The following is an 18,223-nucleotide window of genomic DNA, read 5'->3' as shown; positions in this document are numbered from 1 at the left end:
TTAAAAGATCCAAATCTTTTCTTTTTTTTTTTTAAATATTTACAAGAAACAAATATAAAATAGCACAAACGAAATTATTATACTAATTACGTGATTATCACATCTAAATTTATAAGTGATGTTATTCAAGGGTTGAAGGAGTGTCATTTTACTTTTTCTAAATAACGAATTTGAAAAGAAATTCAATTTTTCTTAGAACTTTCTAAATTTAATTAGTTTCAATTTATAATTGTGGAAGATTATATAATGGTGTTTGCTACGGTACGATCATAAATTCATATGTATCGATATAATTAAAATATGGACAAATTAAAACACGACACGTGAATTATATTTTTCACATCAATAATTAATTTTTCTTTTTTTAAATATATATCATATCAATTATTTTACTAAATTATCCTTATACTTTAATAAAAATAAAAAATATTTTTTTATTTAATATTACAAAAGACTAAAATATCCTTTTTTTATATTAAACAAAAATTATTTTAATTATTTTAATTTAATCAAAATTTAATTAACTTTAATTTTATAATTTTAAATTAAAATTAATTTAAAAATTAAAATAAAAATACATTTCATTATTCATATACATTGAAAAATTAATTCACTGATTATGAACCCTAATCTAATATTTCTCACCTCAGTTCATACCAAAAAGAACACATCTAAACAATTTTTCTTTATCATTGAATATCAATTTATCAATTTTTCTTCATCATTTTAGGGATGAAGTTGTATTTTATCGGTAGATTGATATTCAATGATGAAAAAAAATTTTAGGCTCCATCCTCCGCCGCAAACGCATAGCCGCAGGGGTTGATGAAGGAAAAAACGGCGTTGTAGCTGTCAGCACCACTACTATAAGATCCAATACCAATATCCGATAGGCCATTCGCCGGTATTGGGCTCTGGCAATAACCGAAGCCGGTGCAGATCCCGCTAGTTGTTTCATTAACACTGAGGCACACTAAAAAGCACCCAGTGGCATAGTTTCTTCTCTCTATAACATTATACTCTACTACTTCTCCAATTGTGTTGCAACCAACCACTGTGAGCTTGTTTTTACTCGATGAGAAGCTGAAGTGTGTCAAGTTGAAGATCTTATCGTAACTGGTTTCGTTGATTTGCGTGCCGTTGACGTTGTATTTTATTGGTAGATTATTATTCAATGATGAAGAAAAATTGTTTAGATGTATTCTTTTTGGTATGAATTGAGATGAGAAAGATTAGATTAGGGTTCATGATCAATGAATTAATTTTTCAATGTATATGAATAATGAGATGTATTTTAATTTTGATTTTTAAATTAATTTTAATTTAAAATTATAAAATTAAAGTTAATTAAATTTTGATTAAATTAAAAAAATTAAAATAATTTTTGTTTAATGTAAAAAAGGATATTTTAGTCTTTTTGTAATATTAAATAAAAAAATATTTTTTATTTTTATTAAAGTATAAGGATAGTTTAGTAAAATAATTGATATGATATATATTTAAAAAAAGAAAAAATTAATTATTGATGTGGAAAATATAATCCACGTGTCGTGTTTTAGTTTGTCCACATTTTAATTATATCGATACGTATGAATTTATAATCGTACCGTAGCAAACACCCTATATAATTTTTGTGTATTTCATACGTTTGAGATAGATTATATAATTTTTCTTTTAATAAATAAATTTTGATTTTGAGCATATAACTTTGTTTAGGTTAACAAATATATACATTCAATTTTGAGTGTATATATATATATATTATAGCAAAATGTGATAATGTAAGAAAAAGATTTTAGAATAGAAAAGAATAAGAGAGATTTTGAGAAGATTTAAAGGAGAGAGATAATTTTATTGACAAAATTTTTAAGAAGAAAAGATACAATTACTAATTTTTTGTTTGTCAATTACATTTCTATTAAAATTAGTAGTATCAAAAAATATTTCAAATTTAATATTATCAAGAAAAAAATTATATAAGGACTAATTTGATTATTTTTTAAAATTTTAGGGATGAAAATGACTTACGTTTGAACTTTCAAATACTATTTTGATTAAAAATAACTTTTTTACATGTCAAATGACACGTGGCATGCCACTATCACTGACCTGACACGTGGCGTGCCAGTGTCACTTATCTGACACGACAACCAATTATCTCGTGACACGTGGCAGCACCCACCACGTCATCATGTGCCACGTGACACTTAACGTGACACGTCATCATCCAACTGACGGAAGGACTAACGTGACCAAATCGTGTATCTTTCAGGGACGATTTTGATTAGCTTTATCTTTCGAGGACCAAAATAGAAATCGGAATATCTTTTAGGGATGATTTTAAGTATTAACTCTTCTTTTTCATTTATGCAACACTCTTTCCGTATGAATTAAGGAGCATTTAAAAATAAATCAAAATTTTACGTAAAATTAAATAATTATTATATAATTATAATTTTCGAAGAATTGAAGAGTCAATCAAACGTAACTAATAAACTATTATAGAACAACATCAATTTGCTACAATGAGACTTTTTATTTTATTTATATCGGTGCCTTGCATCTATAATTATTAAATTATTACATATAATAATATACCAAGGAACGATTTTATAAGCCTATATAAAAGCTCGTCATGTAATTGTAAGTAAAAAATAAGAGAGACAAATGGGTACGAACATTATGATAAGTGTATACGTAATATTAATAATTGGAATAATTATTTGTTGTGTAAATGCTAAATTTCTTAACACTATTCCTAAGAGAGGTTGGAGTGATCATTATGCTGAATCTAGTGTGCAAGAGTGTGCCGAATTATGTTGGAGTCGGTATCAAAATAACCCGAAGGAATTGAGGGAGTGCCTTCGTGGTTGTTAATTGGTTGTGGAAAGGTTCGACGTGAATTGGAATTTAAATAATAATCCTCCAATGAATAGAAAGAAATTCAAGTACTTTTTATCAAATTGAGACGAGTGATTCCATATCATTGCTGATTTTAGGTGTTCTAATGTTTTTATATGTTTATAGTTTATCATAGTCTTTATCTTTGTTAATTATTTGCTTTTGGACTGCATTAAGTTTTTTTATTATTATTTCAGTTTATTGTTTTAGTCAATTAGTGGTTCCTGCACTTTAGGAGAAAAGTAGTTTTTGTTATTCCACTTCCTTATCTAGTGGGTATGTGGCAGTTTTTGTTCATCCCACTTCCTAGTTTAGTGGTGATGTGGTAGTGTCATGGATTAAAATCCTATAAATGTACTGCTTCAGTAAAGTAAAAATGTGTGATTCCCATTCCTTTCACCTACGTATTTTTCTTATATCTCTGTCCTAAATATTTCTGTTTATACCATAAACCAACAAACTGGTATCAGAGCATTCTTCTTACGGGCCTGTGAAAATGGAAGGTGAAGCAAGTCTCTCACAAATTGCTCCGCCCACCTTTGATGGAGAAAACTATGACCTTTGGGCAGTTAAAATGGAGTCTTATTTGGAGGCATTGGACCTTTGGGAAGCCGTGGAAGAGGATTACGAAATTCCTCCGCTGCCAAACAATCCTACCATGGCTCAAATAAAATTGCACAAGGAGAAAAAAACAAGGAAGGCAAAGGCAAGATCATGTCTCTTTACTGGTGTTTCATCAATAATCTTCACCAGAATCATGACTCTCAAAACACCAAAAGCAATTTGGGACTATTTAAAGGAAGAATATGCAGGGAATGAGAGGATTCGAGGCATGCAAGTGCTCAACTTGATGAGGGAATTCGAGATGCAGAGAATGAAAGATTCTGAGACAATAAAAGAATACTCTGACAGGTTGCTTTCTATTGCAAACAAAGTTAGATTACTCGGCACTGAATTCACTGATTCTAGAATTGTGGAAAAAATTCTAGTTACAGTGCTAGAGAGATATGAAGCATCAATAACTACTTTGGAGAATACGAAGGATCTGTCCAAAATCACCTTAGCAGGAGTGTTACATGCCTTGCAGGCCCAAGAGCAGCGAAGGCTTATGAGACAAGATCACGTGGTTGAAGGTGCTTTACCAGCCAAGCATCATGAAGTTGGAAGTAGTCAAAGCAGCCAAAGCAAAGACAAAGGTAAAAAGAAAAATTACCCACCTTGTGAGCATTGTGGCAAAATGGGTCACCCACCCTTCAGATGTTGGAGAAGACCAGACGCAAAGTGCAACAAGTGCAATCAGCTTGGACATGAAGCTGTAATTTGCAAAGGCAAATCTCAACAACATGAAGCTAATGCCAATGTTGTAGAGCAAAATGAAGAAGATCAAATCTTTGTGGCAACATGCCTCTCAGCAAGGAGTAGTTCTGAATGCTGGCTGATTGATAGTGGTTGTACAAACCACATGACATATGATAAAACTCTTTTTAAGGATTTGAAGCCTGCTAAATTCTCAAAAGTCAGAATTGGGAATGGTGACTATATTTCTGCAAAAGGAAAAAGAACAATTGTAATTTTCACTAGCTCAGGTATGAAAACCATTTCAGATGTTCTGTATGTGTCTGACATTGACCAAAATCTGCTTAGTTTGGGTCAATTGTTAGAAAAGGGATTTAAAGTTTTTTTCGAAAATCTACATTGTCTTATCTTTGACACTACCGGTCGGGAGATTTTAAGGGTTAAAATGAGAGGAAAAAGCTTCTCATTTGATCCAATTGTGGAGGAGCAGACAGCTTACATCACCCAAGTCAGTCCCACTGAACTCTGGTATAAGCGACTTGGTCACTGTCATATTCAAAGGATGCTGAACATGAAGAGGAAAGATATGATTGAAGGTCTACCAATACTCTCTGATCATTTGCCAAATTGTAATGCCTGTCAATTTGGTAAACAAAACAGAGTGTCATTTCCCAAAACAGTTTGGAGAGCCTCTCAAAAGCTGCAACTCATCCACACTGATGTGGCAGGACCTCAAAGAACTCCATCGTTACAAGGTAGTCTATACTTTATTCTTTTCATAGATGATTTTACAAGAATGTGCTGGATTTTTTTCTTGAAATTCAAGCATGAAGTGGCTGGAGTCTTTGTAAAGTTCAAGAATATGGTGGAAACTCAAAGTGGGTGCAAGATACAATTTCTAAGATCAGATAATGGGAAGGAGTACACCTCAACACAATTTGATCAATTTTGTGAAGAAGCTGGTATTGTACATCAACTCACAACCCCATACACTCCAGAGCAAAATGGAGTTAGTGAAAGGAGAAATAGATCAGTAATGGAGATGGCCAGATGCATGTTGCATGAGAAGGAATTGCCTAAAGAATTTTGGGCTGAAGCGGCCAACACAGCCATTTTTCTTCAAAATCGACTTCCATCCAAGGCTTTGAAAGACAAAACTCCTTTTGAGGCTTGGTATGGATATAAGCCTTCACTAACCTTTCTTAAAGTGTTTGGTTGTGTTTGTTTTGCACATGTTCCACAGGTTAAGCGCGACAAGCTTGACAAGAAAGCAATTCCGGATATTTTTTGGGTTATAGTTCTGTTTCAAAAGCCTACAAAGTGTATCATCCTCAATCTGGAAAGTTGACTGTGTCTAGGGATGTGCATTTCAATGAAGATCAACAATGGGATTGGAAGAACCCACGAAAAACAATTGGACCTTGTAACAATATTGAAGATGATTATGGCAAAAACCAAACAACAGAGTTGTGTCAAAATGAATTAGAAGATGATCATCCCATCAGAGGCACAAGACTGCTGTCAGACATTTATCAAAGATGCAATGTAGCAGTATGCGAACCTAGTTGCTGTGAAGAAGCACTTAAGGATCCAAAATGGAAAAAGGCAATGGAGGATGAGATTTCAATGATTCAAAAAAACAACACATGGGAAAAGGTTGACAAGCCTCAAGACAGAAAAGTTATTGGAGTTAAATGGGTGTTCAGAACAAAGCTTAATGCGGATTGCTCTATCAATAAATACAAGGCCAGACTTGTAGTAAAAGGGTATGCACAAATTTTTGGTGTTGATTATTCTGACACGTTTGCACCAGTGTCCAGATTAGATACAATTAGATTGGTGTTAGCAGTTGCTGCTCAACAAGGCTGGAAAGTATTCCATTTAGATGTCAAATCAGCTTTTTTAAATGGAGTTTTACAAGAAGAGATATATGTGGAGCAGCCAGAGGGATTTGTTATGCATGGAGAAGAAGATAAAGTCTATCTACTAAAAAAAGCCCTTTATGGATTAAAACAAGCACCAAGAGCTTGGTACAGTAGGATAAATGAACACCTATTGAGCATAGGCTTTGTAAAAAGCTTGTCTGAGGCCACTCTTTATGTAAAACATAAGGAAAAAAATTTTCTCATAGTTTCCCTCTATGTTGATGATCTTTTAGTAACTGGAGATGATACAAGTTTGGTTGAAGAATTCAAGCAAGAAATGATACAAGTTTTTGAAATGACTGATCTTGGTCTTATGTCTTATTTTCTTGGAATTGAGATCAAACAAAATGAGGATGATGTGTTCATATGTCAAAAAAATATGCTAAGGAAATCTTAAAAAAATTTCAGATGGAGGAGTGCAAAGCGGTTAGTACACCAATGAACCAAAAGGAGAAGTTGAGCAAAGAAGATGGTGCTGATAAAGTTGATGAAGGCTATTACAGGAGCTTGATTGGATGTTTAATGTATCTCACTGCAACAAGGCCGGACATTTTGTTTGCTGTAAGTCTTCTCTCTCGATTTATGCATTGTGCTAGTGAAATGCATTTAAAGGCAGCAAGAAGGGTATTGAGATATATTAAAGGTACTGTTGATTATGGTGTGAAGTTTGAGAGCTGTCAAAATTTCAAGTTGTGTGGATTCTCTGATAGTGACTGGGCTGGATCCATTGATGACATGAAGAGCACTTCCGGATATTGTTTCAGTTTAGGCTCAGGAGTTTTTTCATGGTGCACAAAGAAGCAGGAGACAGTAGCACAATCCACTGCAGAATCTGAATTCATAGCAGCAACAGCAGCTGTAAATCAAGTTTTGTGGCTGAAAAAGATCTTATGTGATTTACATCTCCAACAGAATCACAAGACAGAAGTGTTTATCGACAACCAGGCAGCAATTGCGATTTCAAAGGATCCAGTGTGTCATGGCAAGACTAAACATTTTAACATCAAGCTCTACTTCTTAAGAGAGATGCAGCAAAATGGAGAAATAACTTTGGTTTATTGCAGGTCAGAAGATCAATTGGCAGATTTGTTTACAAAACCACTTCCTGTCAGCAAGTTTGAGCTATTGAGGCAGAAAATTGGAGTTTGCAGATCCTAAAGCAAGGAGGAGTGTTAATTATTTGCTTTTGGACTGCATTAAGTTTTTTTATTATTATTTCAGTTTGTTGTTTTAGTCAATTAGTGGTTTCTGCACTTTAGGAGAAAAGTAGTTTTTGTTATTCCACTTCCTTATCTAGTGGGTATGTGGCAATTTCTGTTCATCCCACTTCCTAGTTTAGTGGTGATGTGGTAGTGTCATGGATTAAAATCCTATAAATGTACTACTTCAGTAAAGTAAAAATGTGTGATTCCCATTCCTTTCACCTACGTATTTTTCTTATATCTCTGTCCTAAATATTTCTGTTTATACCATAAACCAACAACCTTTTTGTCATGTGCTTCAAGTATATCTATCCTTGGATTTCAATTATTTAATTATATTTTATCTAAAAGTATACTAGCTATATATTTAAGCTAAAATAATCAATTTTAGCAATTATATTTCTTAAAATTCTGCCATTATTATAGATCGGAAACAATTCGCAGTGTTGATGATCATTCGTTTGATGTTTATTATAGCTATTAATGTTACGTTGTTGTTTAAAATCCTCACTTTACTGTGATTTTTCCATGATTTAATTTTGAGAACCTAGCAGTTCAACTAGGTTAATGGAAATTGGCTATTAACCCGATTCAGTTAAGGTAAAAAATAGATTGACAGCAAATTAATTAAAAGACAAGAAAAATTAATTAAAGATTGATTAATGGATCAAACTAGTCTGATTTTTTTACGGTCAATCAATTTAAAATAATAAAACTTAAAATAGTTATATTTTTTAGTAAAGTATCGTTTTTGTTCTCAATGTTTGGATAAGTTTTATTTGTGTCCCTAACGTTTAAATCGTTCTATTTATATCCTCAACATTTATAAAAGTGATTCAATTTTATCCTACTATCAATTATGCTAACAAATTAGATTATATTTTTCAATTATTCTCACTTAAATGTATTCATTTTCAATTAGGTCTCACTTGGATGTGTTCGATTTTAATATTATACCTACTATTTGTGTTTAGATTCAATTATGTCTCTAGAAAAGTGAATTATGTAAATGTTGTAGGAATTAGTTTCAACATTTGATGAGCTATTTTTCAGAGTAGATCATTAATTCTATCCCACTATCTCAGACATTTGTATTTTAACTTCAAGAAGAGATTTTTAAAACTCAAACTAAAGCCCTCATGATGTGTAATTGACGGCAAAATAATATTGAATCACTTTTACAAACGTTAGAGATACAAATAGAACGATTTAAATATTAGGGATACAAATAGGATTTACGTACCCTAAACGTTGAAGACAAAAATGATTCTTTACTCTTATTTTTTAAAAAAATATTTTATATATGAATATATTATTTTATTATATCTCATTTAATTCTGATTGAACTTCGATTCAATTTTTAAACTTTTGAAACTCCTCTAACTCTACCAAAATACAATGACTGGCGATTTGGTTTTCAAAACCTTAGATTTTTCTAAATAGTTAAATATCAATTTATTTGGTTTTTTGTTGATAATTTAAAAATAATTGGTATTTTTTATTTGTATCTCTCAATGGTCCTTTGAACTAATTTTTTCTTAATTATTGTATTGTGCTACAATTTTAATGATTAAAATATAAAAAAAAGAAAGAAAAATTGAAATGCAACATTTTATGTATGCAGTATGCATTAATGTAACCTCTAACCAACACTGGCACCTCTTGAAGACAACTCTGATCTTACCTTGTAAAAGATGCTGCCCTCATTTATGTGAACCATTGTTGCACACTGCAAATCCCAAGAACCATCCACTTTCATTCCATGAAACACTGCACAAATGGCATATGTGGTTGCACCATACACCCATGCAAATTAAACTCTCTCTTTCTCACTGTAATATACTTCTACATATATACACTGTATACAGACTCATACTAATAACAACATTTTGTGTTGAAAGGAAACTTTAATTTTGGTGGGTTTTGGAAAAAATGGAGATAGAGAGGGTTGGTAGTTCTTCAGTTTGGAGGAAGAGTAGTTTTGATAACAACTCCATTTACAAAGAAGAAGATGATGAAGAAGCTCTTAAATGGGATGCTATTCAAAAGCTTCCCTCAATCGCGCGATTGAGGAAAGGTTTGCTGGCCACCCCGGATGGGGTGACCAGCCAAATCGATGTGAAGAAACTTGGAATGCAAGAAAGGAGGTATTTGCTTGAAAGGCTTGTGAAGATTGCTGAAGAGGACAATGAGAAGTTCTTGTTGAAGCTTAGGAATCGTATTGATAGGTATATATGTATACTAGAGATCATTTATAATTTGTTTATTCAAATTATAATAATAATATCAAATATATTTTATTAATTTAGTAAACCTATTTCTATTGTTTTAAATATTTTATCGCATGAAATAAAATATTTAATTTCTAAAAAAATATTTAATTTAATATTTATATATGTATCATTAACAATAAAAAATTAAAAATAAATACAATTACTTATTTCATTAATAAATACATATTTTATATTTTATATTTTATAATTTGAATTTAACAAAACATTATCACTAATTAATTTGCATATATATAATTACTATTAAAAAGTACTTTTATAATTTATTCTTATAAGAGAAAAAATATCATTTAAACATTTTTTAAAAGACAAAAAAAAGTGTTTCCTCTAATTTTATTTTATTTTTGGATGACATTATTTTTCAGGGTTAAAGTTCAAATCCCTACAATCGAAGTTCGATTTGAGAATTTGAAGGTGAAAGCAGAAGTTCAAGTAGGAAGCAGAGCTTTACCAACCTTCACCAACTTCATTTTTAATATAGTGGAAGTAATTATAAGTGATATAATCATCATTTTTAAATTGATGTTGACTACTCTAGCTAATCTAATACTCCATTTAATTTGTTCTTCTTGTTGTTTTTTTTTTCTTTTTTGATTTATTTTGGCTGTTCTTTTAAAGGGACTGTTAAACTCATTTCATATACTTGGCAAAAGGCAACAAATAAATATTCTTCAGGATGTTAGTGGTATAATAAAGCCTGCCAGGTAATCATGCATGTACTATTCGGCTATGTTACGTGTACACTAAAATCAGCTACCAAAGTCAGTCATTAATATAAAATACATGTTAAAATATAAATATATATTAAAAATAAATTAAATCACACATGTATTTATATACAAATATATTGGTAGCTGATTTTAGTATACGAATAGCATTTTTGTATATTATTATAATTCACAATGGCCATTAGCAATTTTGGATTGACATTTTTACCCTCTCCTATAGGTTGACATTGCTTTTGGGCCCTCCAAGTTCTGGCAAAACTACACTCCTCTTGGCCTTGGCGGGAAAACTTAATTCAAAACTAAAGGTCAATATTTAGTTAAATAATGAAAGAAATCTCTTAAAATTGTTTAACAATATGTTGATATATTCTATGGCATTATTTATTTATTTATTTATTTTAGTATATTCTTCTGTGTGGGAAATTATTGTTATAATGCAAAAAACTAATATTGCTTATAATTAAATTATATTAATTGTTGGTCATCAGGTTGATGGAAAGGTGACCTATAATGGTCATAGGATGCATGAATTTGTGCCAGAGAGAACTTCTGCTTATGTTGGTCAAAATGATGTTCATACCGGAGAAATGACTGTTAGAGAAACATTGACCTTTTCAGCAAGATGCCAAGGAATTGGGACACGCTATGGTTAGAATTTAAAGGGAGCATTTAATTTTGAACACTTAAATAAAAACATTAAAAATGTTTTTTTTAAAGACGTTTATACGAGTTAATAATATTATTGGACATCTTTATTAAACTGGTTAATAATTTATTTTTTGATAAACTATAATAAAATCGATTTATTATAGCAACAATAATAAACTCAGTTGTTCGTACTATAATTATTAGACCCGATTTGATCGGACTGATTTACACAATCTAAAGTGAATCATGTTTAAATTTTTTGATAAGAAGACAAATATATCTCTAATTTTTGTTTAAAAAAAACTATGATCCAGTGAGTTATGTAAATTAGTCGGTTTAACCGAATCTGATAACAATTGAGTTTGTTGTTATTGTTATAAAAAAATCAGTTTTATTCTAATTTTTTTTTAAAATTTAAAAATAACAGATTCATTAATACATCCAATAATAATACAATACATAAGTGTCTTCACAAAAAGCTGTGTCTTTGCGAGAGTATCCTCCTCCATCCTGCATAACCGTCAAATATTATCATTTTTTTGCCATCAATAATTTATACATAATAGTTTGCATCTATATTTATCATAGTTTTATACACATGATAACATAGTGAATAGATGAAGTACATAATTAATTTGTTATTTCAGTTAGTTGCAGCTCTTTGAGAGTTAGTTACGTGGCAGTTAAGTAGTTAAGAGATATTTATCAGTGAGCCTGAACTCACACTTTCTTCAATAATAGATATGATTCTCATTAATTATATAAAAAATATTTATATTAAAATTGATGGATTTGAACCCACTGCAGATTTGCTAGCAGAGGTGTGTAGAAGAGAGATAGAAGAAAACATTAAACCTGATCCAGATATCGATGTTTATATGAAAGTAAGAATAGTACTGAAACTATACTAACTAATACACCTATTATTTTTAAACTTCAAATAATTCACAATTATTACTGTAAATGTTTGAACTTGTATGTATCTTATGATTCTCAGGCCAGAGCAGCTGGAGGCCACAAAGCGAATATTATAACAGATTACATTCTAAGGGTAAAATAATATTCATACACTCAACACATAATTATGTCATTACAATTAAGAATATAACAGATTGGATCTTCTTGATTCTTCAGGTTTTGGGACTTGAGATCTGTGCAGATACTTTTGTGGGGAATGCAATGTTAAGAGGTATCTCTGGTGGACAAAGAAAACGTGTTACAACAGGTAACAATTTTACTGTCTAACAATCTTTACTTTAATTTCTATATTGTTATGTAATGTGACAAGCATTTGTTGTCTAATTAAAATAACTCACACGGTTGAAAAATATATAGCGGAGATGCTGGTTGGTTCAGCCAGAGCTCTTTTCATGGATGAAATATCAACCGGTTTGGATAGCTCAACAACATTCCAAATTGTGAATTCACTAAAGCAATATGTCCAACTCATGAAGGGAACTGCTGTCATCTCACTCTTGCAGCCACCACCAGAGACTTTCAATCTTTTTGATGACATTATTTTGCTCTCTGATGGGCATATAGTTTATCAGGGCCCTTGTCAAAATGTCCTTGAATTTTTTGCTTTCAAGGGTTTTAAATGTCCTGAAAGAAAAGGTGTAGCAGACTTTTTACAAGAAGTAAGTACAAATTTATCTTATATTTGGATCCAATATTTATAGTTTTATGGATTTAGAAATTGAGTTTCTATTGATTTGTCCATAAACCCTTCATAAATAACTAGGATTCAAACAACTGACTTGGGTTGGTGGAGCGATTAGCTCATTCGTCAGCTTAATTGAGATTCGCTGCGGATTAGTCCGCTTAATTGAGATTCACTTTATTGATGTAAATAAATGAATCTTTGCCATTAGTTTTAGACCTATTTATTTATGTTTAGTTTTGGTCATTTACTAGGACTTTGGTGAATAAAAATGATATTCAATCTTTGATTGTACAATTTTTTGTTTTTATGTTAATATTATAGGTGACATCAATGAAAGATCAAGAACAATATTGGGCACACAAAGACCAAAGATATAGATTTGTGACAGCCAAAGAGTTTGCAGAGGAATTTCGGTCATTTCACATTGGTAGAAGCCTTGGTGAAGAACTTGCTACTGAATTTGACAAGTCTAAAAGCCACCCTGCTGCTTTGGCAAAACACAAGTATGGAGTGGCAAAATGGGAACTCTTAAAAGCTTGCTTATCAAGAGAATATTTACTCATGAAACGCAATTCCTTTACCTATATCTTCAAATTTTGCCAAGTAGGTCTTAACATTATTATTCGAGTTTTATAGTTAAGTTTCAAATCCATTACTAATTAATGTTTCCTCCTCCTTCTAAAGGTGGCTATGATGGCCCTTGTTGCCATGACAGTTTTCCTTCGAACCGAAATGCACCGAGATTCAATGACTGATGGAGGCATTTATGCTGGTGCATTGTTCTATGGCCTTTTTGTGGTCATGTTTAATGGATGTTCTGAAGTTACAATGGTAGTTCAGAGGCTTCCAGTATTTTACAAGCAAAAGAACTTTCTCTTTTATCCAGCATGGGCTTATGGTCTTCCTCAATGGATTCTAAGAATCCCCATAACAGTTATAGAAGTGCTTCTTTGGGTACTACTCACTTACTTTGTCATTGGTTTTGATCCTCACTTTGGAAGGTAAAACAACTACATCAACATGACACAGAGTTTAATTTTGATGCACCGAAAGTTAATACAGCCGTCTAATCACATCCGTTCAACTCTGCTGTCTTATGCAGAATGTTAAGGCAATGGCTAATTCTAGCATTAGCCAACCAAATGGCTTCAGGGTTGTTCAGATTAACTGCAGCAATTGGTAGAGAAATTATTATGGCTTCCACTATTGGAGCATTTACATTAACCCTTGTTTTTGCCATGAGTGGCTTTATCTTGTCCAAAGGTAACATATAATTATATAAATTTTGTAATGTTTCTCTTACCTTCATTCTAATCTTAATTATATTAAGCTAACAATGTTTTTCTATTTTGTTTGCCTTATAGACAACATAAGAAAAGGTTGGCTATGGGGATATTGGATGTCACCTATGGTGTATGCACAAAATGCCTTAATGAACAACGAGTTCTTAGGGAAGAGTTGGAGACATGTAACATTTTTTTATATGTTACCATATTAATATGTTAACTACTTAATTTTGTGCTAATCAATCTAATGTTTTGCTATGTTTTTAATGACAGGTTTTACCTAACTCAACAGAATCATTAGGAGTTGAAGTTTTGAAATCTCGCGGTTTCTTTACTGAATCAAACTGGTATTGGATAGGTGCTGGAGCATTAGTTGGATTCACATTATTGTTCAATTTTTCTTTCATCCTTGCTCTCACTTACTTGAACCGTAAGTTTCTTTATTCATCTTGAATGTTTAATATATAACATGAGATCTTATATATATAGTATGTGTTAATGTAACAAATTGATTGTATATATAGCACTTGAAGCAAGTCACACTGCTAAGTCAGAGGAGAATGGTGGAAGCACCTCTGTTCAATCTTTATCTAATCGGAAAAGAGGAATGGTTCTCCCTTTTGAACCACATTTCATCACCTTTGATGAAGTAGCATATGCTGTTGACATGCCACAGGTATTGTAGAAACAGAATAAGCAATGCTAAAGAAGTTAATAATGTTTTTACATCTCTAAGAATCTGTAAAATTCTTAGGAATCACACACCTTAGTTTATTGTTAAGTTGAAAGATTAAGTCCTTGAAATGAACTTGTAGGAAATGAGGAAACATGGTGTTGTTGAGGAAAAGTTGGTTCTTTTGAAGGGTGTTAGTGGAGCTTTTAGGCCACATGTTCTCACTGCTCTAATGGGTATCACCGGTGCCGGAAAAACAACTTTGATGGACGTACTTGCCGGTCGAAAAACAGGGGGATATATTGGAGGGAACATCACAATTTCTGGATATCCTAAGAAGCAAGAAACATTTGCAAGAATCTCCGGATATTGTGAACAAAATGATATCCACTCTCCTCATGTTACTGTCTATGAATCTTTGTTCTATTCGGCCTGGCTCCGGTTGTCCTCCGAAATCAACCTTGAAACAAGAAAGGTTTGAATATTTTATCAGTTTCTCAATATATAAATTGTTACTATTAGAGATATAACTATTTATGTGCGGACCTTCGTCTATCGGTTTAAATTTTTGGGAGAAGTGGTTTCATGACAGTTAGATTTTGCAGATGTTTATTGATGAAGTGATGGAGCTTGTGGAGTTGAACTCGCTAAGGAATGCAATAGTTGGATTGCCAGGTGTTAATGGTTTGTCGACTGAACAACGCAAAAGGTTAACTATCGCGATCGAATTAGTGGCTAATCCTTCAATCATATTCATGGATGAACCAACTTCTGGGCTTGATGCAAGGGCTGCTGCTATTGTTATGAGAGCAGTTAGGAACATAGTGGACACTGGCAGAACAATTGTTTGCACCATCCATCAACCTAGCATTGATATATTTGAATCTTTTGATGAGGTAATAAAGTTGTTACATATTTATGTTTGTTAATTACTTTAATTAATCAACTTGTTTCTATTTATTATTTGAATGAAATGCAGCTTTTTCTAATGAAGCGAGGAGGAGAAGAGATATATGTTGGGCCACTTGGCCATAATTCTTCTGATTTAATTCATTACTTTGAGGTAAAACCTTAGAGAAAATTTGGTGAATATAATTGATTCATGTCTTGACACTTTATAAAAGTGAGTATCTATTATACTGATTGGACTTATTTACCAAAACACTTTTCTCACAAAAGGGAATTCAAGGTGTTAATGCAATCAGTGATGGCTATAATCCAGCAACATGGATGTTGGAAGTCACAAGTTCAGCAAAAGAAATGGAATTGGGAATTGATTTTGCTCAACTGTACAAAAATTCAGACTTGTACAGGTATTTTTCATGTGGAAATTGTTTTATATAGCCGTACAATAACATCTATCCTTTTAGATGATCATTTACGCAGTTAATAAAAATAGTAGTTACTTTTGATTATGTGACATTACGTAATTGAATACACATGTAAAACTATTTTACACAGACAATACATCAAAATTAAATTCATAAGTTATATATATATGTTCCTTGTGTGATGTGTTTCAGGAGAAACAAGGTGCTTATCAGAGAACTAAGTACTCCAAAACCATGTTCCAAGGAGCTTTATTTTCCTTCAAAGTATTCAAGGAGCTTCTTTACTCAATGCATGGCTTGCTTATGGAAACAACATTGGTCATATTGGCGTAATCCTCTATACACTGCCATAAGATTTCTCTTAACAACAACACTCGCCTTGGTACTTGGAAGCATGTTTTGGAAACTTGGCTCCAAAATGTATGATATCATGCTATAACTATGCTATATATACACTAAAAATTAACTACAAATCAGTCACTCCTATCAAATACATGGTAGAAAACAAAATACATAGTAACTAATTTGGTAATTGATTTTTGGCGTATAAATAACATTTTTTATTTGCTTATTATGAAAGTTCTAAAACTAAAACAAGTTTACATATGAATGAATTGCAGTGAGAAGCACCAAGATCTATTTAATTCCATGGGGTTGATGTATGTTGCTGTGATGCTTATTGGTAACAAGAATGCTACTTCCGTACTACCGGTGGTGACCGTAGAAAGAACTGTATTTTACAGAGAACAAGCCGCCGGAATGTATTCTCCTTTGGCATATGCTTTTGCTCAGGCAAGCATCCTCGCACATTAAAAATTAGCCACTAAATCAACTACTACTATTGATTAACTAATTTTTTATGTACACGTAACATAGTTATATTGTTTAACTAATAAGTGACTAATAAGTGACTAACATTTTTTTTTTATTTTTCATTTTTTTTAAGCAGGCTTTAATTGAAATCCCTCATGTTCTCTTACAGTCTATAGCATATGGAGTAATAGTTTATGCAATGATTGGTTATGAGTGGAGCGTAGCTAAATTCTTTTGGTACTTGTTCTTCATGTTCTTCACTTTCCTATATTTTACATACTATGGAATGATGATGGCAGCCACAGCCCCAAATCCACACATTGCTTCAATAGTTGGAAGTGCAACATATTCTATGTGGAATCTTTTCTCTGGCTTTCTGATTCCACGTACAGTAAGTAGTGTCATTATTATTAGTTAACCGTTAATGACTAACATACAATACATTAATGCAGTTACATGTTTTGAAAATAAAATGATAGATATATTTCGGTACATGTAAATTTTGTGAAATTTTTTTTTTGCTTCAGTTTGAACATTTCTAAACACATTTTATTTTTAGTTCTTATCATTTTTTTCATGTTCGTTTTTTTTTTCCAATCCCTTTGTTATTGTATTTGTTTGAAATTTTCAAAAGGTTGTGAAATGGAATAATATATGAGGAGTGTTAGGGCCAGCAGGTTTTGTGATTTGTAGCTATCAATTAATTATCATTTATGTTTTTAATGGTGTGAGATTATATTTAATAGTGTAAAATTATTTACTTTTTTTTTTTGCTAATTAAGTGCTGGTCAGATTTTAATAAAAGTGATAACTCCTAAACTTTCTTTATCACAATTTACAACCGTTCAAGTCAAATTGACAGTAAATAGCACCAAAATGATAAGATTACTAAAATGAGTGTTCTATCATTGACTTTCTCTTGTTTTTTGTTTTTTGTGATATTGTAACAGCGGATACCAATATGGTGGAGATGGTACAATTTGATAAATCCAGTAGCTTGGAGTTTGTATGGGTTGGTGGCTTCACAATATGGAGATATAGAAGAAAATACTGAGTTCAATGGAATATATGTTCCGGTGAAAGACTTCTTAAAAAATTACTATGGTTTTAGGCATGAATTTTTGGGAGTGGTTGCAACCATTGTTATTGGATTCGCACTAGTTTTTGCAGTGATTTTTGCCGTATTTATCAAGATGTTTAATTACCAAGCAAGATAAGAGTTTTACTCAAATTCAACTGTTGTATGATGTTGCCCATAGACTATTTGCATATAATAAAGAGCAATGCTAAAATATTATCATTTCGATCTAATATTTTTTCAATAATAATTTAGACTCGTGTTTACAGAAATTTGTACACAAAAAATATATAATTTGTATTTATATTTATCAGAGTTTGCATCTATATTATCAAAATTTGCACAGTATATATATAATCGATAAACAATAAAATATAATATATAACAG

General features: G+C 31.7%; 2 protein-coding genes across 2 annotated transcripts; both read left to right on the top strand.

Moving 5' to 3' along the window:
• Positions 1-6,530: 6,530 nt before the first annotated feature.
• On the top strand, positions 6,531-7,280 carry LOC140180312 (secreted RxLR effector protein 161-like). The gene has a single exon (XM_072220778.1). It carries the CDS (start codon positions 6,531-6,533, stop codon positions 7,278-7,280), a length of 750 nt encoding a protein of 249 aa, XP_072076879.1.
• A 1,833-nt stretch (positions 7,281-9,113) lies between these two features.
• Positions 9,114-18,068, top strand: LOC112697589 (pleiotropic drug resistance protein 1). The gene is made up of 23 exons (XM_025750818.3): positions 9,114-9,552; positions 9,981-10,101; positions 10,234-10,319; positions 10,564-10,648; positions 10,832-10,991; positions 11,799-11,875; positions 11,989-12,042; positions 12,126-12,216; positions 12,327-12,628; positions 12,976-13,257; positions 13,339-13,655; positions 13,757-13,917; positions 14,019-14,122; positions 14,214-14,370; positions 14,465-14,616; positions 14,756-15,088; positions 15,219-15,509; positions 15,593-15,676; positions 15,793-15,926; positions 16,137-16,364; positions 16,565-16,736; positions 16,894-17,148; positions 17,708-18,068. Exons 1-23 carry the CDS (start codon positions 9,257-9,259, stop codon positions 17,972-17,974), a joined length of 4,209 nt encoding a protein of 1,402 aa, XP_025606603.1. The 5' UTR covers positions 9,114-9,256; the 3' UTR covers positions 17,975-18,068.
• Positions 18,069-18,223: the final 155 nt, after the last annotated feature.

This window comes from Arachis hypogaea, chromosome 16 (assembly GCF_003086295.3).
Source record: "Arachis hypogaea cultivar Tifrunner chromosome 16, arahy.Tifrunner.gnm2.J5K5, whole genome shotgun sequence".
NCBI classification, from domain to species: domain Eukaryota; kingdom Viridiplantae; phylum Streptophyta; class Magnoliopsida; order Fabales; family Fabaceae; genus Arachis; species Arachis hypogaea.
Note: the sequence above shows the minus strand (reverse complement) of the source record. Positions and strands in the feature narration are given on the sequence as shown.

Coding starts and splice junctions, on each gene's coding strand:
- LOC140180312 (XM_072220778.1), top strand. CDS start 6,531: ATGGAGGAGTGCAAAGCGGTTAGTACACCAATGAACCAAAAGGAGAAG.
- LOC112697589 (XM_025750818.3), top strand. CDS start 9,257: ATGGAGATAGAGAGGGTTGGTAGTTCTTCAGTTTGGAGGAAGAGTAGT. Junction 9,553..9,980: donor CTTAGGAATCGTATTGATAG/GTATATATGTAT, acceptor ATTATTTTTCAG/GGTTAAAGTTCAAATCCCTA. Junction 14,123..14,213: donor TAGGGAAGAGTTGGAGACAT/GTAACATTTTTT, acceptor TTTTAATGACAG/GTTTTACCTAACTCAACAGA.